The following is an 18,294-nucleotide window of genomic DNA, read 5'->3' on the forward strand; positions in this document are numbered from 1 at the left end:
CAGACTCTCCCCACCTGGCCATGAGTCTACTACTTTCACAGTTATTTTTTGCAAATGATTAACAATTTATGAGGCAACCTTTAAAACTTTATTTCTTTTGTTGGACCTAGTAAAACTTGAGATGCCCATAAGATGAGATTCAAATCCAAAACATATTCCTTTGCCCTATTTTCACCATGTAAAAGATTACTGTTCACAGAATAAGTTTTTTTTTTAACCACTTACCACAATCAAGGTCTTATCAGATGCAGTTATGGCACAAATCGGATCCCTTGTGCCCTAAAATAAATCAATGTTACTCTTTATCGAACATTTATTGAATGACTGATCTGGTATAAGGTGGTATGCAATTCACTAAGCAGTATACTTCAGCTATATATTTATTAACTTAACCACTATTTACTTACTGAGCACCTACTATGTGACAGACATTGAAGTGCTGGGGATTCTCGGATATAATCTTTGCCCTCAGGGATTACTCAAAAGTCTAGTGGGGAAGACAGTGGACCCAGCGCCTCACAACAGTACAGTGTGATCAAAGTAGAGGTAAACACAAGAGTTACAAGAATGCAGAGGGAGGAGCCTGAACTTACACCGAAATGGGAAGAGGGGCAAACCCGTGAGCTTGGTTGTAAAAGATGAACATTTAGCAAGAGGGCCAGATATGCCAAAATAAAGAAGGGGTAAATGGTATGGCACTGTTACAACCTGGGTGGATCTTTAAAAAGAAAAAAAAAGAAAAAGCCATTCTCAAAAGGGGACATGCTATATGATTCTCTTCGTAAGACATTCTCAGAGTGACAAAATTATAGAGATGGAAACAGATTAGTGATTGCCAGGGGACAGGGATAGGGGTGGAGAGTGAGTATAAAAATGAAGAAGTTGCATGAGGCAAGTTCCTTTATGGTGATAAAGTTACATAAAACTACATGTAAAAACTAGTGAAAACCGAATAAGGAATTGAGTTGTCGTCTAGTTCACAGAATCATTACCACAGAATCATTGTCAGTTTCCTGATTTTGATATTACACTACCATTACATAAGATGTCACCATGTGGGAGGCTGGGTAAAGCGGTTTTACGTGCTATTTTTGCAACTTCCTATGAGCCTAAGATTGTGTCAAAATAAAAAAAAAATTTTAAATCAAAAGAAGAAAACATAGCAGATCTAGAACAAGTTGAATCAGAATAGAAATTTTTAAAAGAATTACTAGAATAATATGCTATTCACTGGAAACAAATTTTTTCATGTCTCAAAATAAAATTACAGTATTTCCAAATCTATGGATATTAACATATGCTGGCACTAATAAAATCACCTACTTGAATGGCTTTACTATAATCAAGCACACCATCCAATGATCCAGAAGGAGTATCATCAACATGATAAATTCTGGAAAAAAAAATTCAAATTTCAATGACAGTGTAAGTAAGGTTTATACTATTTCATGATCTCTAGAACAATTAAAGGACTGGATGACACCAATGAATACTGTTATTTAATATTAATGTCCTGATTATTTTAAAGAGTTCTTGACACAGCTCAGCCTTATAAAGGCAGAAACTACCTACCACATGTTTACTAGGTATGCAAGTGCCATGTTCCTGAAAGCTGGGCCAAAACTATATCTGGACATTGAATCACAGATTTCCAATGAATTTCAATAAGCCACTAAAGATATTTCCCCTTACTCTCCCAATGAACATTGGGAGGAACAACTTCTAAAGCACCAAGTGTCTCTGTTGTTTCTCCATAATTTCCTTTCTATTGATATGCTTAATAAAAGTAAAACTTAAGTGTATTTGGGAAGCTCTAGTTAATGGGATTTTTGTTCTGAAGTAAAGAACCTTCCGCTAAGCTTCCTGTGATATAAAGAGGCACTACTTCAGGTGTACTGTCTCTCAGATACCTTTACTGTAACACTTATTCACACCACAATATCGCTGCGAGTTGACTTGCTTTTCCCACTAGGCGGTGATTTTCCTAGAGGCAAAGACTACATCTCTAGTGCCTGCCACACACTGTCAGGCACTCTATAATGTCTGCTGAAAAAAACATTAAAATGAATGGAGGAACAGAGAAGACTCATCACTGAGTAGCTCTGAGGCCCTGTGCAAGTTATTTTTCTGAGCCTCAATTTGTTTATCTGTAAAAGAAGGCTAACAATTCGCCCTTTGCAGGACTTTTGAGAAGCGTAAATTAAATAATGTTTGTAAAGCACACATGTACAGAGCTTTTGAGACATTGTAGCTGTAATATAATCATAGGAAATTAAGCCATTTTCTACTTTTAAAATATCATTAAATTTTATCATTGTTAAATTGAAGTCACATTTGTATTTTCATCAATATAAGGAGATCGAATGTTAAATAAATACAGGTGACAGAACTGTATGAAACATAGAAAGGTATACCAATTTAGAGATAACCATATTTCTACTTAATACATTTCCATTAAGTACATACAGTTAATAATTCTACTTAGTTTTCACAAAGTAGAAGTCAAATATTAGAATAGGAGGTCTCTCAAGAGATCACCTGACCCAACTCCCTTTTTTAAAACAAGTAGGGTGCTACGAGAAAGGCCAATCTTGAGTCAAGGGGCTCAGAGCTAGATAAAGCTGGCAGTATGTCCCACCTCTGCTTATCAGCTGGGCACCTCTGTGTCTGTTTCCTGTGAAACAGGAGTAATGTGAGCACTGACAAGATGCACCAGTATCTGGCACGCAAGAAGTAACAAGAAGTACTCAGTCAGTGCTGGCTCTTATCACCATCGCCGGCTGTATTTTACAGATGACGAAACTGAAGTTCAGAGACAACTGGCCCAAAGTCATTAAAACCAGCAATTATATTCCAGACAGAAATATAAGGAAATGATGCCTTCTTTATTTAAACAAAAACCGGAATCACTTTAGCTCGTTCACAGGGGACACTCACTCCGTGGAGAGGCTAGACTTTTCTTCCCCAACCTTGTCCTAAGATCTACCTTCTCCCCACAAATTCCAGGTCTCTTGTTATTACTGCTATGACTGCCACATGCTCTCCTCAAAGAGGCCAGAAGTTATTTGCACTGAATCTTTCAGGAGTAACAAGAAGACAACATAGACTCTCTTCTAACTGTTTTGTTCTTTTTTTCTGCTTCCACATGAATTCATATATCCAAAATACTTTTACTGGGGTTATATCGCCTACCTTAGTACACAAGTGAGGCATAAAAGGAAGGGAAGACTGCATTAAGACCTCAAATATGCTTGAAGGGAAACGATTTGAAAAAGGCAACCTGAGATTTCTGAAAAGCCTGCTTTCTGCCCACAACCACCAACACAGGCCTGTGCCCTCATTAAGAATAATCAGGTTAAAATGACTCAACCAAATGCTTTGCTTAAAGGCTCAGGATAACAACAAAAGAGCAAGAAACATGGAATATCACTAACAGAGACAACATAACTTACAAAACACAGTAAGTGCACTGCAATACTTACTACAAAGAATCCCTCCATCAGGGCTCCTAATTTCTCCATGTAGTAGAGTCATCTTTACCCCCACTTATAAGAAATAGTTCTAACCCCCAAGCCCCTGGAATCCAAGGCAAGAGAAAGAAGGTGAGGGACCAGTTCTGCCCACCTACAGACTTTCTCCATATCTATGTCTAAGGACCTGCCTCTCCTGTGATGATTATGACAACAGAATCACCCCACTTTCGTAGAAAAACCTCTACCACTAACCCACAGGAATGAAGTTTTGGTTAGACATTTCGATTTCAATTGAATAATCACATTTCAGTGTAGCATTACAACTGTAACATGGTGAGAGCAGATGAGTGAGAATGGCCATTCCTTATAAAAACAGAGGCTTCCGGTCTTTATCTCTAAAGGCTTTTTTTATTATACCACATGCTACTTCTCTTTAAACACACAGGGCTTCCCTGGTGGTCTGTGGTTAAGAATACACCTGCCAGTGCAGGGGACACTGGTTTGATCCCTGTTCCAGAAAGATCCCACATACCACGGGGCAACTAAGCCCGTGAGCCACAACTCCTGAGTCCGCACATCCTAGAGCCTGTGCTCCACAACGAGAGAAGCCACTGCAATGAGAAACCCACGCACTGCAATTAGAGAGTAGCCCCTGTTTGCCGCAAATAGAGAAAGCCCAAGTATAGCAACAAAGACCCAGTACAGCCAAATGTAAAACTAATTTTAAAAATTTAAACACACAAATCCGAAAGATATTCAAATTAATGGAAAAATATTATTTCTAATAATCAAAAGTATTTACGGTTCTCAAGCATGACAATTTATAAATAGCTATGTCTGATTTAAATGTGATATGGTTGAGCCACTAAAAAATGTGCATTAAAAGATATACCTTTCTCTCCCTTCTTTTCGAGGCCGGGTGATCTGATTAATTTCCAATGCTGTAAGCTTCTTTGCCACACGATATTGCCAGATATAAAATGCTTCTTTCGAAGCTGCTATCACATGGGTTTTGGTCATTGTAACAAATAATGGCACTATTAAAAAGAACAGAAAGACAATTTGGTCACAATTAGAATCACAAAAGGTTTGTGCCACAAAAGACTTCAGTGATCATGAGTCTAACCCCTTATTTTACAGATGGAATATTCCAAACACAGTCTAAGAAATCAGAAGAATCAAAAGCCTGTAGGACCATACAAAAACATCAACTCAAAAGGGATCAAAGACCTAACTACAAAACTCTTAGAAGAAAACTTATGTGTACATTTTTGTGACATTGGATTAGGCAATGATTTCTTAAATATGATACCAAAAATGCAAGCAATAAAAGAAGAAAAGGAGATAAACCAGAGTTCATCAAAATTAAAACATTTGTGCTCCAAAGGACACCATCTAAAAAGTGAAAGACAATCCACAAAAGAAAATATTGGAAAATCAAATATATGATAGGGAATTAGATAGAATGTCCAAATAACACTTATAACAATAATAATATCCCAATAAATTGGATAATTTATTATTATCCAATTAAAAATTGAGCAAAACATCTGAATAGACATTTCTCCAATGAAGATATACAAATGGCCACTGAGCAAATGAAAAGAGGCTCAACATCATTAGCCATGAGGCAAATGCAAATCAAAATCACAATAATACTTCACATCTACTAGCATGGCTAGAATCAAGATGTCAGACAATAATGAGTATTTGCAAAAATGTGAAGAAAAGGTAGGAATGTAAAATGGTGCATCCACTTTGAGAAACTGCTCGGTAGTTCTTCAGAATGGTAAATATAGAATTATCATATGCCCTAGCAATTCCACTCCTAGGTATATACCCATCATTAATTTAGAAAAAGATATTCTTCAAAGTTCCTTCTCACTAAGAATATATTATCTTAAAAATCTTTTCATCTGTTCCATTTCCTAGTGAATAATTAAATTTCCACTGTGTACCCTTTGATGAAATAGACAGTGTCATCAAATCCATCGTAAACAGATACAGAAACAGAGAATTAAAGATATAAAATAACTTGCCCAAGGTTATTCAGGCAAAAATAAACAATATAAAACTAAATACATACATTCACACAAAACACAGAAAAACAAAAAACTCATAAAAGATCATTTTAGTACCTAATTTCTAAATTCACAGTTAAAATGGTACAAAATACATTTTTCAATTCACAAACGCTGTACAAAGTAATCATTAATAAAGTCAGGATAATGGGAAAGTGTTAATAACAGCTACCATTTATGGAGTTCTTATGCTGTGTATTATGTTTGGTCACTCAGTTGTGTCCAACTCTTTGTGACCCCATGGACTGCAGCCCGCCAGGCTCCTCTGTACATCAGGGATTCTCCAGGCAAGAATACTGGAGAGAGTTTCCATGCCCTTCTCTAAGGGATCAAACCCATGTCTCCCACATTGCAGGCAGATTCTTCACTGTCTGCGCCACCAGGGAGTTCTTGCCACAGTCCAAATAAAGGACATTTAAGGCAGTAAGAGAATAGGAACTGAACAAAAAATTAGAAACTAGACTGATGGTATGGTGTTAATTGAATAAACAAGTTGAGATTCAAATGCAATAATTTTTATATGCTAAATACCTCAGTAAGTTGAATTATATTAAAAAAAATTTTTTTTCATTACAATTGTCATTTCTCTATTCAAAATGTGTACCAACTGCTACCAAACTCTAGAGGGAGCAAGAAGCCTTCCTATAAAGAACAGCTGGTTGGAAGGCGGTCCTGAGGATGGTGGCAGAGCCCCAATTCAGGGGGAGCCCTGAGTGAGACGAAGGAGCAGACCAGGCCCAGGTTTTGCTCAGCTTTCGCTGATCCCGTCTGCACTAAATCATAAGATATCTGCTAAATATTCAGTAAATTCTACCATGGATACTCTGACACAAATAACTATTATGTCTTTAGTGTGATATGAAGTTCACAAACCTTAACTGCTTTCTAATAAAATACAGTGTTTCCTAAGCATATAAAAGCATTTTTAACCAGTGCTTAGCTACAATTAAAAACTATAGTCATGTTTCCTTTTTTTGATACAGCCTAAATAATCGCAAGTTTATTATTAGCTGAATTCAAAATTTAAATGTTAGTGGTTCACACAAGTCAAAATTTGGATTCAAATCACAGGCACTTGCTATAAGTTTGTGTACATGGTCAGTCGCTCAGTCATGTCTGACTCTGCGGCCCCATGGAGGCCTTAGATAAATTACTTATTCCAGCTGAACCTCAGTCTGTTTACTGTAAATTGAAGGTAAGAATATTACCAACCTTATAGAGCTACTTGAAGGATTAAGAGATAAATATAAGCATAGTATAGTGTCTGGCATAGAATACATAATTAATAATAGTAATTTTAAATGCCAGTATTTACTGAATTTTTAAAAATTATGTCAGGTATGTTATGTAATTACATTAGTATATAATTAATGTATCACATATATAATTCATACTTACCCTGTAAGGTGGGCACTATCATTATCCCCACTTAGCAGATGAAGAAACTGAAGGATGGAATGGTTAAATAACTCGCTGAAGTCACACGACTAGAAAAACAGTAGAAGCTAGGACACGAACACAGCCAATCTGCTTCCAGAGTCTGTGTTCTTAACCACTATGGCAGCAGACTGCTTCTCCTTAAGGGTTAATAACTGTTCGATGTTGTTGCTATTATTTTTGCTTTTTATAATAAAACTATATAAATTCACTAGTCAATACAACAAAAAACAAAAATATATATGAAATGTGTTCTTTTGAATCATGGCAGTAATTTTGGCAAATTCATATGCATAGATAATCCTATCTACATAAATTATGCTAGATCTTTATTTATTATCTATCTCATCCAGGTGGTTTAGTTCTTAAGTTTCCTGCAACTAAGCCTCTAGGAAAAAGTTAGAAGACCATAGATAGGATATTTTAGGAAAAAAACACAGCCAGGATAAAAGCAGTCCATGTCCTTCTCAACTATTCAGTATCTGGAAAAAAAAAATTTGAAATCTCTGTAAAGATTACTAGAAAAAAATGTTAAAGAAAGTAATTCCGCTTCCATTAATTGAAATTTGTAACCCTAATAGGTAGTAGTTACTAGCCAAGCAACGATGTAAAATAAAACAATCTAGGAATTCACATATAAGTAAAACCTGCTTGTAACATTATATTTTAATGCCGAGACCTGAAATAAATGTCTGCATCGTAATGTTCCCCCACTTTCCTACCTATTCATTGCTCAGCCTTTTAAAGAGCTGGCAAAGTGAACCTGCACTGAACGACTCATCGTTACCTCTCGCTGGCACATACAGGAGACTAGTGCATGAGCTGCAGGCCAAGATTAGAAAGCTCTTATGTGCTCTCCCCACTACGGCTGCAGCACAGGCAACTGGTACTTTTCAGGCACTTTTCATGCCTTCATTCCTCTGAAAATGCTGTTTCTTCTTCTTTACATGTCACTCGAAGAAATATCCATCCTTCAGAACTCAGCTCAAATGAAAGCTTCTCTCAGTAGAGAAGGTGTCCCTAATGTCCTTATGCACAGATATCCACTCAGCCAGCACCTTGCACAGTATCAAGGACGCAGCAGGGGAGAAAGAGTCACTGCTCAATAGATGAACTATATTTTAACTCTCTGTTTAGACATCCCACAGGAAATGTGAGAATTAACTTCTCATCACTCCTCGTACCCAGTACAGTACCTGAGACAGTATATGCTCATTGGCCGTTTGCTAAATAAATAGATTCTCTTTTAAATACTTTTATACATTCAATAAACATTTGTTACTGGGCAAGCACAGTTGGTAGGCAGGATACAGAAATGAAACAATGTAGACAGATCTTTAGGAAGCTCAAAATCTTGTAGGGAAAAGAGACAAGAAAATCAATAATCACAGTGCAGAGTAAGTACTTTAGACAGAAGCACACAGAAGGAATTGAGGGCTCAAAAGAAGAGGTCCCCCAAATGGTATCTGGCTCTTATATGTACAGTACAACAGAACTAAACTTTATATAATATATAATAATATACAACGTTCTTCTTCAAAGTTTCTACAGAGGCTTTCAGGAAGAATAGATGACAAAAATTATACTTCCTAGGACAATATCAGTTAAATACTTTTTTTTGCTTCAGCCTCCAGTCCTCAGGAAAATTTGGCATAAAAACTTTAAAAAGGAATTTTACAGGATATGTATGAAACAAAAATGTTGAGTCTTTGGCTGGGTTTACTGCAGACCAGTGAAAGAACTGCTTGTTAAAATTTCAGCCAGCAAGACCACAAGATAAAAAAGTGTCAAGACTCAAAAATACGAATAATCATGCCCTCAAGCATTTGCCATTTTTTGAAGGTAAAGGATTTACATCTGGCTTTATTAAAACACAGACTGCCTGTGATTAAAATTACTTTGAAGCTAACCCTATCATCCTTATGATTCTATATTAAAACTTTTAATATTAAAAAGAAAAAAACATATAATCTGAAGATTGACATAATTCATCTTTTACATTTAAGACTCATATTTTTAATAAATAGAAGATATTCATGTGGTAGGAGTCTGCAACAATTTTAAGCTAAAGAATACTAATATTTACAAAGAATATTACCATTAATGTACATATATAAATATAGAGAAACATACAAACAAACCTAACAGTGAACGTAAGAAGTTGAAAGGTTTCAATGCTTAAAAATGAGCTACCAAGACCCTAAACATAGAGTATAAAATCTTTGAGACCAGCTAAGTATTTTTCACTGGTGGCTCAGTAAGTAAAGAATCCGCTTGCAATGCAGGAGACCCCAGTTCAATCCCTGGATCAGGAAGGTCTTCTGGAGAAGGAAATGACAACCCACTCCAGTATTCTTGCCTGGAAAATTCCATGGACAGAGAAGCCGGTGGGCTACAGTCCATGGGGTCACAAGAGTTGGACATGACTTAGCAACAAAACCACCAACTATTTTTTACATTTGCTTGTATCACTCAAAGTCCTTAGCAAAATACTTAGAAGGCAGAGTTTAACATTGATTGTTAAGGCTCAATGTGAAATCTAAAAAAAAAAAAGACTAGTTCTCAGATTGAGAAAATAATTCAATAATTCAATGAGTTTTCAATTTTTGAAACCTACTATTTTTTCTAACACCACATCCAATAAACTAGCATACTTTTAAAAAACATCTTTTTGGAAGTTATAGTGAAACGGCAACAAAATATTTGTTAACAACTTTTGACAAAATACTAAGATTTGGAAACTTTTATGGTTACTTTCAGAGCTATTAGAGGGAATGATAGATCTAAAGCAACACATGTCTTCTGAAAACAAAAAGTCAGGAATATTTTTTATGTTGTTCCTATTAATATACTGATTTCATCAGAAAAATCTGGACAGGGAAAACTCTCTTCCACAAGCAGCTAAAGTGTTCTTTATGGAAGACAGGTATTTACAAGCAGTTTATTGGTAATAAAAGTGGTTTCATGGGCAAAATTCTTTCTATAATCCTCAGCTTATTACATACTAATCATCATATTGGATACCAATCCTCATACAATTATATTTCCCATTAAAAGCAAATAATGGCAGTATAGCAGTCATGAGATTATTGTGAATTCTAGAGTAAACTTATAATTATTTGACTAAGCAGGATCCTTCTGAGAGTGAAACTGGACATTACTAATGATTTTACTACAACAGGCAGAGACTGGTACCCAACCTGAACCTGAACCGAGCACGCCAGGAAGTATGCTCATCCTTGTTTTAGAGAATAACATCCTAGTTAATAATACCACTGTTACATTTTAAAATTCGTTTACAAATAAGACTTGAATAAAGATGGAGTAAATATTAACATTTCCTTACCAAGATCAATGTATTTGGGATCCATAGGTGTGCCAATAGAATTACACAGAACTAGCACAAACTGTGAACAAATAAAATAGAAAGTATCAAAACCCCTGCTTATACACAATAAAAGAAATAATGCTTAACAAACCATGTTGATCTCTTTTTCAAGTATCACTAACATAGAAAGAATTGATAAAAATTAAATACAAAGAATAGCAAAGATAAACTATAGCACAAAAGTAAAGAAATATAAACTAAAATTAAACAAAGGCTGATTTCTACATATAGTGGAACACTGATTTTTAAGAGACCATTTAAGAAACACAAGTACACTGACTACATATCATTATTTGTGTTTCTAAATTGCTGATTAGCTATATTCAAAACTCATTTTTATCCTATAACCAGCTATATAAAGGCTAACTTAATTTGTTACCATTGCACCAAATGTTTCCATCTCGTTCTCCTCCTTTGAAGCAATATGTAAATGACATGAGAAATTCAGAAAAATTCAGTTAATTCAGGAAAAAAAACATAATCCAACCCACTGAAAATAACTAAAATGCTAATGATTAACATATACACAAATAATTATCAATGATTCCTATTAGGAGAAATAATCAAGCATAATGTATAATTTATATAAGATAATTCTAATGATAATTTCATTTTTTGCTGTTAGTCATCTTCTCCATATCTAGTACTAAGAATACTATTTTATACAGATGTTTTTCAGATTAGAATAATATTTTCAAACAAGCCCATTCTCAATGTTCTATTTATGCACAGATGTTTTCTTTTCTCAGTGTCTCAAAACTTGTTTAATTTCATAAACATAAACTAAATGGTAAAAATTATACTAAAATATTATGATTTACTCTTCCGCTGCTTAAACTTATTTACTGCCACAAAATACAAGTGTTTTACAAGCTTATCATTCACATGCTCAGCTCATAGTTTAAATAACCAAATAAGACTTCTTACAAAATCCCCCCAACTTCCCATTTCTTGCTCCCAAGAGTAATTACTTTCAGCTCCTGTAATTCACTCTTTCGATATTTACCTCCACAAGTGTAAGTGACTTGTTTACAGTGCTGCTTCTTGCTTCATTTTGTTTCAACTTGTGACATCATGCACCACTACCCACTGGGAAAGCCAAGCACGCGACCCTCTTTCACCCTTCTTGCCCAGCCTCCATCTCACATTCTCACCCCTCCATTTTTCCACTATAATTTTGTTATATCAGAACTTAAGGCTTACACTGGTATTACAGTTCAATTTTTAAATAACTTTAATTTTTAAAAAATTCAGTGACTACATTATTTTGACTCCATAAATGCTGTTCACAGCTGAGTCAGGTACAACATGATTTATTTTCCTCTCAAGCATATTTTGCTTTTCCTGTTGTGGATAATTGCCTTTATCTTTTTTCTCTTTACTTAGTTTTCTCTGTATTTAATACTAACCCAAGTCCCCCATTATCTCCCAGTTACATATGTCTCCCCTCAGGAGCTCAACCACATTAAATATTGTATTAATTTCATTTTGAGTTTCTTCTGGAGCCACGTGGCCTGCTCTCCTTTGGTGATCCACTCTCTCAGCACATGCAGAACTGTCACCTGGAACCACTCCTCCCCATGGTCGTCAGGTGATCTTGTTTCTTCCTCTTTCCTGGTTTTTCATTTTGGGGAACCGTATCCTGAAGTCCCTTCCAAAGTTAAGGAAGCTCAGAAGGTAAATTTTTGGTGATCTCATACATCTAAAAATGTCTTTATTCCACCCTCATATTTAATGAATTGTTTACCTAAGGTATAGAATTCAAGGTGGGAAAACATTTTCCTTCAGAATTTTGAAAGCAATTCTCCAAAGTATTTTAAGCTGACAAGTAAAATGCTAGTATGATTCCTGATCCCATGAAATCTGTTCTGGAACCAAGTGGGAACAGAAGATCGGGGTAGCATTCATTTAACTGCCCTGTTTTCAGCAAGAGTCCCTCTACCCTTCCCTATGCTTAGCGCCCCTCAATGCAGAGACTCTTTGTATCCTCGCTGGAGGGCAAACTAGTCTCCCTGGGAGTGAGAAGCGCAGCTGTTCAGGGGCTCAGAGAGGGAGGGAATCTAGAAATCTGCTTCTTTATACACCCTTTTTATTTTCCCCCAAAGTACTCTCCTGCATACTCTCTTTCTCCTACCAGGTACCACCATCAAGTCCCATGTCTCTGGGATTCTGTGATACAAACTGGTTGCTTTTTTCCTTTCTCCACTGATGAAGACAGAATTCCACTTTCCTGGGTCTGCTAAGGTAATTACCACTAATCCCCCTACTCTCTAAACTCCAAAATTATGTTGCTGTTTCCTCACCCTTTCTGGACCCTATAGGCTTGTGGCTTTTTAAAAAATACCTTTCCCTTTGTTTCAGTGAGTTTCAGGAGAGGACAGAGCCAAGTGTGACTGTTCAAATGGCTGCCTTCAACTAAAAATTCTATGCTTTTTAGTGGGATACAATAATTTATCAAAGACACTGGTAGCCCTTTTTTGAAAAATTTACATACTTCTGCAAATATTTAAACGACTAGCAGACTTTTTTTAAGGGCATTATTTATATTATTAATTTTTTGTTATGAGACATTAACTTTTTTTTTTTTTTTTTTTTTTTTTTTTTGGGGGCGCCAGGACCAACGATCACCAGCTGCCCCATTAGCAAAAATTATGCTTCCGAAATCTCTTGATGTCGATTCCGCACGTAGAGCAAACGAGCTGCCCTACGTGTGCCACTCACGACAGAAGCCCTTTTTGAGACATTAACTTTTAAAGCAATATAACTCCACATAAAAGTACATTTCTAAATGTTGAAACTACTCAAATTGTTATAAATGGCCATTGTTACATAATTTCTTGAGCCTTTGTACTAGACATCTGGTTTTTCATTTTTACTTATGGAATTTTAAATTGGAAAAGGACTGTGGTATTTTAAATATATTTCAGAGACAAAAAGCTTCAGTACCAGTCAGTATAAACTGCCAATGGATTAACTGATTAGAGAAAAAAATCAGGGGACAGAGAACCGATGGAGTCATAGAACTCTCCAAACAGAGGCCTAGACAGACCTGGACAATAGACCCAATACTTTCTGTACCTGCCAGTAGAAAGGCTATGCTTGAGAAGATAGATAACTAGAGCCCAATTCAGCCAAGTAGTTAAACCCATCTAAGTTTTAAGATATCAAGGAACACCTACCTGAGGGTGATTTTCATCAGCTTTTGTTGCCAAAATGCAGAAGTCGCCACAGGTAGTAATAGAAATGAGACTCTTCACATACTTAACATACTTGTCATTGTTTTTTGTATCCCAAAAGGTAACACAGTACTCTGGACGATCAGGTCTGGTATAAGCATAAACTACGGTGTTTGAGCAATAACCCCACTAGGAAGAAAGGAAGGAAGAAAGGGAGGAAACAGAAGGAGGGAAGTTGGGAGGGAAGGGAAAGGATGAGAGAAATAGCAATTAACATTGGGAAAGTCACATCATTATATTTTTTTCCTCTAGAAATATTGCAGGTATGTGGTTTATCAGTGCTGACAAAAGTAATCCTTTAGAAATAGAAAAGAGAGGGACTGAATATTCAGCTTCATATCTCTTCTCAATAAAATAACAAGTCTAAAAGTAATAAAAAAAAAAAAAAAAAGCACTGCAAAAACAAATTGGGCTTAACTTTCCTCATTTTAATTTGTAAGATTTAAGCTTCAGTGGTGAAAATTTCAGATTTTTCAATAGTCAATAATAGCCGTGTGGGGGACAACAGCAAGAGTGATCCCTTCTGAAGTTCAATTCCAAATCCTGAAGCCAAAATTCAAAGACAGTTGCTTTGCCTTTTTTCTCTCATCCACACTTTTTATATTTGTTTTTTATCAGAGTAGCATATGCACATAGTTTACAGTCAAATAATTCTACATGGTTTATTTAACACAAAAACAAAATGCAGGACCCCCTCTGCCTAATTTCCTCCTCGGGGTAGCCATTTACAACTCTTTTAGCTGTAAACTGTCTTGGTTTTGCTTTCCATATCATTTATGTGTATTGATTACAGAACTTAGAGCTTTCCCTCTCCCAACAAATTTATACATAATTTTGGATAAACTGATATTCAGTGTCAACATTATTAACATTGTCTTTACTATTGTTTCGGGGAGCACACGGCACACTTACCACACTTGGTACTCTTTATATGTAGTATTCCAGAAAAGTTTACTAGTTTACTAATTCTACGGCGTTCACACTGAAAAGCCTCCTTTCAGCTGCTTTCTAAAACAAAGTGGCTATGAATATATACAAAATACAGAGACTATACTTTCAACTATAATAAAATATATAATAAAAACATCTTTTTTTCTTTACAACTGCTCTTAATACTCACCTTATAATCAGGTCGAATATTTGCAAAATATATAAAAGAATCAACAGTCAGTGCAATTTTCAGTCCACCTCCTTCCCAAGATAGTGCAGACATGTGCTTTCCAGGAACCTTCAAAGTACCCAGATGCTGAAAAAAAAAAATTATATTTAACCTAAAGTATCACAATTAAATAAAATACCACCTATCACTTCACAGAGATCAAAAGCAGTACAAAAATTATTTTATGAAAGGTTGTTACATACTTCAAATCATTTTCCTTCCATTTTTATAATGAAAAACAAATGTATGATAGGAGAAATTAACAAACTATAGCCAAAGAATTCAGTATCAAATTTCATCAAATCTAAGATGCCAGAGATTTAAATATGCATCTTTATTTTTATGTCCAACTTAGGAAAGAAAAACACATTGCTGCAAGTTAAAATAGGACAACTTTGATTTTAACATGCATTCCAATTTAGGGTTGGAAAGAATTGTGCATCTTAGATTCAATGAAATACTGGAGTAGTAAACTCGGTCCTTAGGTCCTGCCTCTTATTCAGCCCCCACCCACCCTCAACAGCCAACCAGATGCCCAGCCTTTTGCTTTCGCTCCTTTCCTTCATCATAACTGCCTTCTTTCTTGACTGAACTAGCTAGTAGCCTCCTAACTACAAGTTTTACCTTTTATTTCTTTCCCACCCTTCCAATTCAATCCCTGCTACCATGACTATCATTCTGGAACACCAATCCAATTATATCCTAGTCTACTTTTAAAAATGTTTAATACTTTTTCAAAATCAGTAGCTACCCACCATCATATTGTCTGGAATCGTATACAATGCCTTCCCCCCATTTGCCCAAAACTCTGTGGCTCAATACCCTACAAGTTAACCATCGTTACCGTGTTCTCCTCACGAGGGAACTACTCTGCCTCCATTCCTTTGGCCCATATAATCTCTCTTCTGCCCGAAATCCTTTCCCCCAAGTCTCCCCCATCCAACTATTCCTTGTCCTCCTGGAGTGCTCCTATTCACCCTTTAAGATACATCTTAAATATTACTTCCTGCCTTCTTGCCGCCCTCTGTGGTTCCAGAGAATTTAGACAGTGAGCTACTTGACAACACTAACTTGCTCATATTCACTTTTATTTCCCTATCCCTTAATAGATTCTTTGGTAAACAAGTAAAAAAAAAAAAAATCTATCAAGTAAATAAATGTATAATGTAATCAAATGAATTTCTTTGTATACTGACAGTATATTTAAAGGTTAAATTAAAAAATGGAATAGGTCAATACAAAGATCTTTTTAATGTGGCCATAGAAAGAAAACATTTTTAATCTATGTGTATTTCACAAAACAGTATACTCCCCAGAAGTTTAATAAATTATACTGGTATCCCTTATTCTTATGCAGATATGCTCTAAAATCAAATTTAATATATTAAACTCCATTTTGCCATGGCATGCAATGGGGGGCAGGGGGGGAGTTTTAACCTAGGAGGGTGCACTCCATCTGTCCTGCTGCCTGTATGAAGCCAGAGGAAACAAACAGGCTCTCACAACAGGACTCCTGGCCCTGACACCCACGCTATGAGAAGAAGGCTGCCATCTCATTCTGCCAACATGGCAGGCGGTGGCAGCAGCAAGGACAGCTGGCTTTTAGGGAGCACTCACTGAGCCCTGCGGTAGGCGTTTTCCCACCGCTACCTCCTTTAGTGTTTACAGCAGTCTTGAGGAATAAGAAAGCTGAGTCTTAGAGGTTAACTGACTTCTCTGAGGGGAACAGCTCTGTAGAAACAGAGTTCAAAGCCAAAGCCAGGCCAGACTAAAAACCCCACGCTCTGTTAGCCCCTCCCATGGCTAAGTAAGACCACACTGAAAAGACCAGAAGAGCCTAGCCCTCAGAATCAAAAGTGAATTCTTCCCTGAGGTTTTCCTTAAGTTGACATCTCTAGTTAAGTTCCTTCCAAGTTCTTCCTAATAACATAGATCCAAAAATAAATACCTCATATATTCACTTATTCAAAAAATATTAAGTGACCAAATACCCCGAGGACTAGGCTAGATATTTTTAGTTACAACTATACCAAAAGCCACTTACAGTTTTCAGTTTAACACATAACATGGTGATTTGCAAGATAAAGCATATGAGCCTTTGAATGCATGTTATCATACCTAGAGAAGACTGAACTAACAAAAATAAGCTGATAAAATACAGTGATAAATAAGCCAATGGCGACAGATAGAAATAACCAACAAAGAACGTGAATTTAAAAGAAAGCTATAAACACTGAGATAACTAGAATTCAGATTTTTAATTATTTAGGAACCTTGAGAATTGTGCTTCTGTTTTTCCTTAGCTTTTAGCATCTACCAGAAATATTATTAGCTGATAATGAACAGAGACCTACTCTCCAGAGAACATTCTACTAGGTAACTTTCAGCATCATCTGACACCACTGTTTACCCCGACAGAAGTTATTAAAATACAGGAAAAAAAAAAAAAAACTAACATAGTAAAAACAACTGGTACAGACTTTGGTATAGCCAAAAATAGAAATTATTGAAGTTTGTGGTGAATTTATAAAAACCAACAGGATATCCAAAAGAAACTGAATATAGTCTAAGTTTAGAAAATAAAATACGTAAAAACTTATTAATATTAGTTACTAAGTTCTCACTTTCTAAATTATTTAAAGTGTATAACAAATTAATTCTCCTATTTGATATTTACTACTGCTTTAAGAAACCTCTCTTTGAAAATTAAATTAATAATAATACTGAGAAGGATAGTATTTATTTTTTAAAATATATTTATTTTTAATGTAGTAACACCTAAGATTCATTCTTAAGATAGATTTTCTTAAAATAAGCAATTATTTCACAACAAATTGAAACAGAAGTTTGGAAGAAGGACAGACTGATATGTATATTTAATACCTATTCACATTTAATATATCATATTAAAACCCCCTAAAATTAATCTGAAACTACTAAATTACACTAAAAACAACTCAAAAACCACCTGTGAAAAAGATGCATATGCATATTACAGAGAAAATATTCTCAATAACTATTCCCCAGTGATTTTACATGAAACATGTGGTTTTCTGAATGTAAAGACTATAAAATAAATTCCACGATAAAATGACGGCTTATGATATGAGGATATTAATCAAAGAAATACACCTGATAGTTGATCATTTTTATTTAAAATGTCCCCTTCAAAAAAAAGTGACAAGTGTATACCCCTTCCTCCATTCTTTTTTTCCCCTATCTTATTCACTGCATATTTAAACGGAAAGAAAGAAAGACAAAATCTTTAATGAGACATTTACCTCACCAAATGGAGTATAAAATTGCACAATGTTTATATCTTTATCCTGAGTGATGACCTTCTGGGAGCCTGCCACTGCTAAGACGCTGCCAGTGTGGTTCCACTGGATACTTACTACATACATGCCAGTATCAATTAAAACAGGATCTAGTCCAAAAAAGAGGAATTAATGGTAAAATATTTAGCCGAGAGAACTTTTTACAATCTTAAGCACAATTTTTTAAAATATTTTTTTAATTC

The 18,294-nt window shown here is 35.5% G+C and overlaps 1 protein-coding gene and 1 non-coding gene across 4 annotated transcripts in view; both read right to left on the reverse strand.

Annotated features, from left to right (window-relative positions):
• Window positions 1-18,294, reverse strand: part of WDR35 (WD repeat domain 35) — a 51,857-nt gene that overhangs the window by 19,246 nt on the left and 14,317 nt on the right. For 2 of the 3 annotated variants that reach the window (XM_043917212.1, XM_043917211.1), the window contains 7 exons: window positions 18,056-18,201; window positions 14,736-14,861; window positions 13,559-13,744; window positions 10,338-10,398; window positions 4,366-4,510; window positions 1,324-1,393; window positions 226-279 (listed from right to left, as the gene is read on the reverse strand). In XM_043917212.1, coding sequence (XP_043773147.1) covers window positions 226-279; window positions 1,324-1,393; window positions 4,366-4,510; window positions 10,338-10,398; window positions 13,559-13,744; window positions 14,736-14,861; window positions 18,056-18,201 — 788 coding nt within the window. Of the gene's footprint in view, window positions 1-225; window positions 280-1,323; window positions 1,394-4,365; window positions 4,511-10,337; window positions 10,399-10,758; window positions 10,792-13,558; window positions 13,745-14,735; window positions 14,862-18,055; window positions 18,202-18,294 lie in introns of all 3 variants that reach the window. The other variant, XM_043917213.1, reaches the window with a different exon arrangement.
• Window positions 12,984-13,116, reverse strand: LOC122704174. Its single transcript, XR_006343788.1, has one exon. It is a non-coding gene; the product is annotated as a U11 spliceosomal RNA (small nuclear RNA).

This window comes from Cervus elaphus, chromosome 11, assembly GCF_910594005.1.
Source record: "Cervus elaphus chromosome 11, mCerEla1.1, whole genome shotgun sequence".
Lineage (NCBI taxonomy): Eukaryota > Metazoa > Chordata > Mammalia > Artiodactyla > Cervidae > Cervus > Cervus elaphus.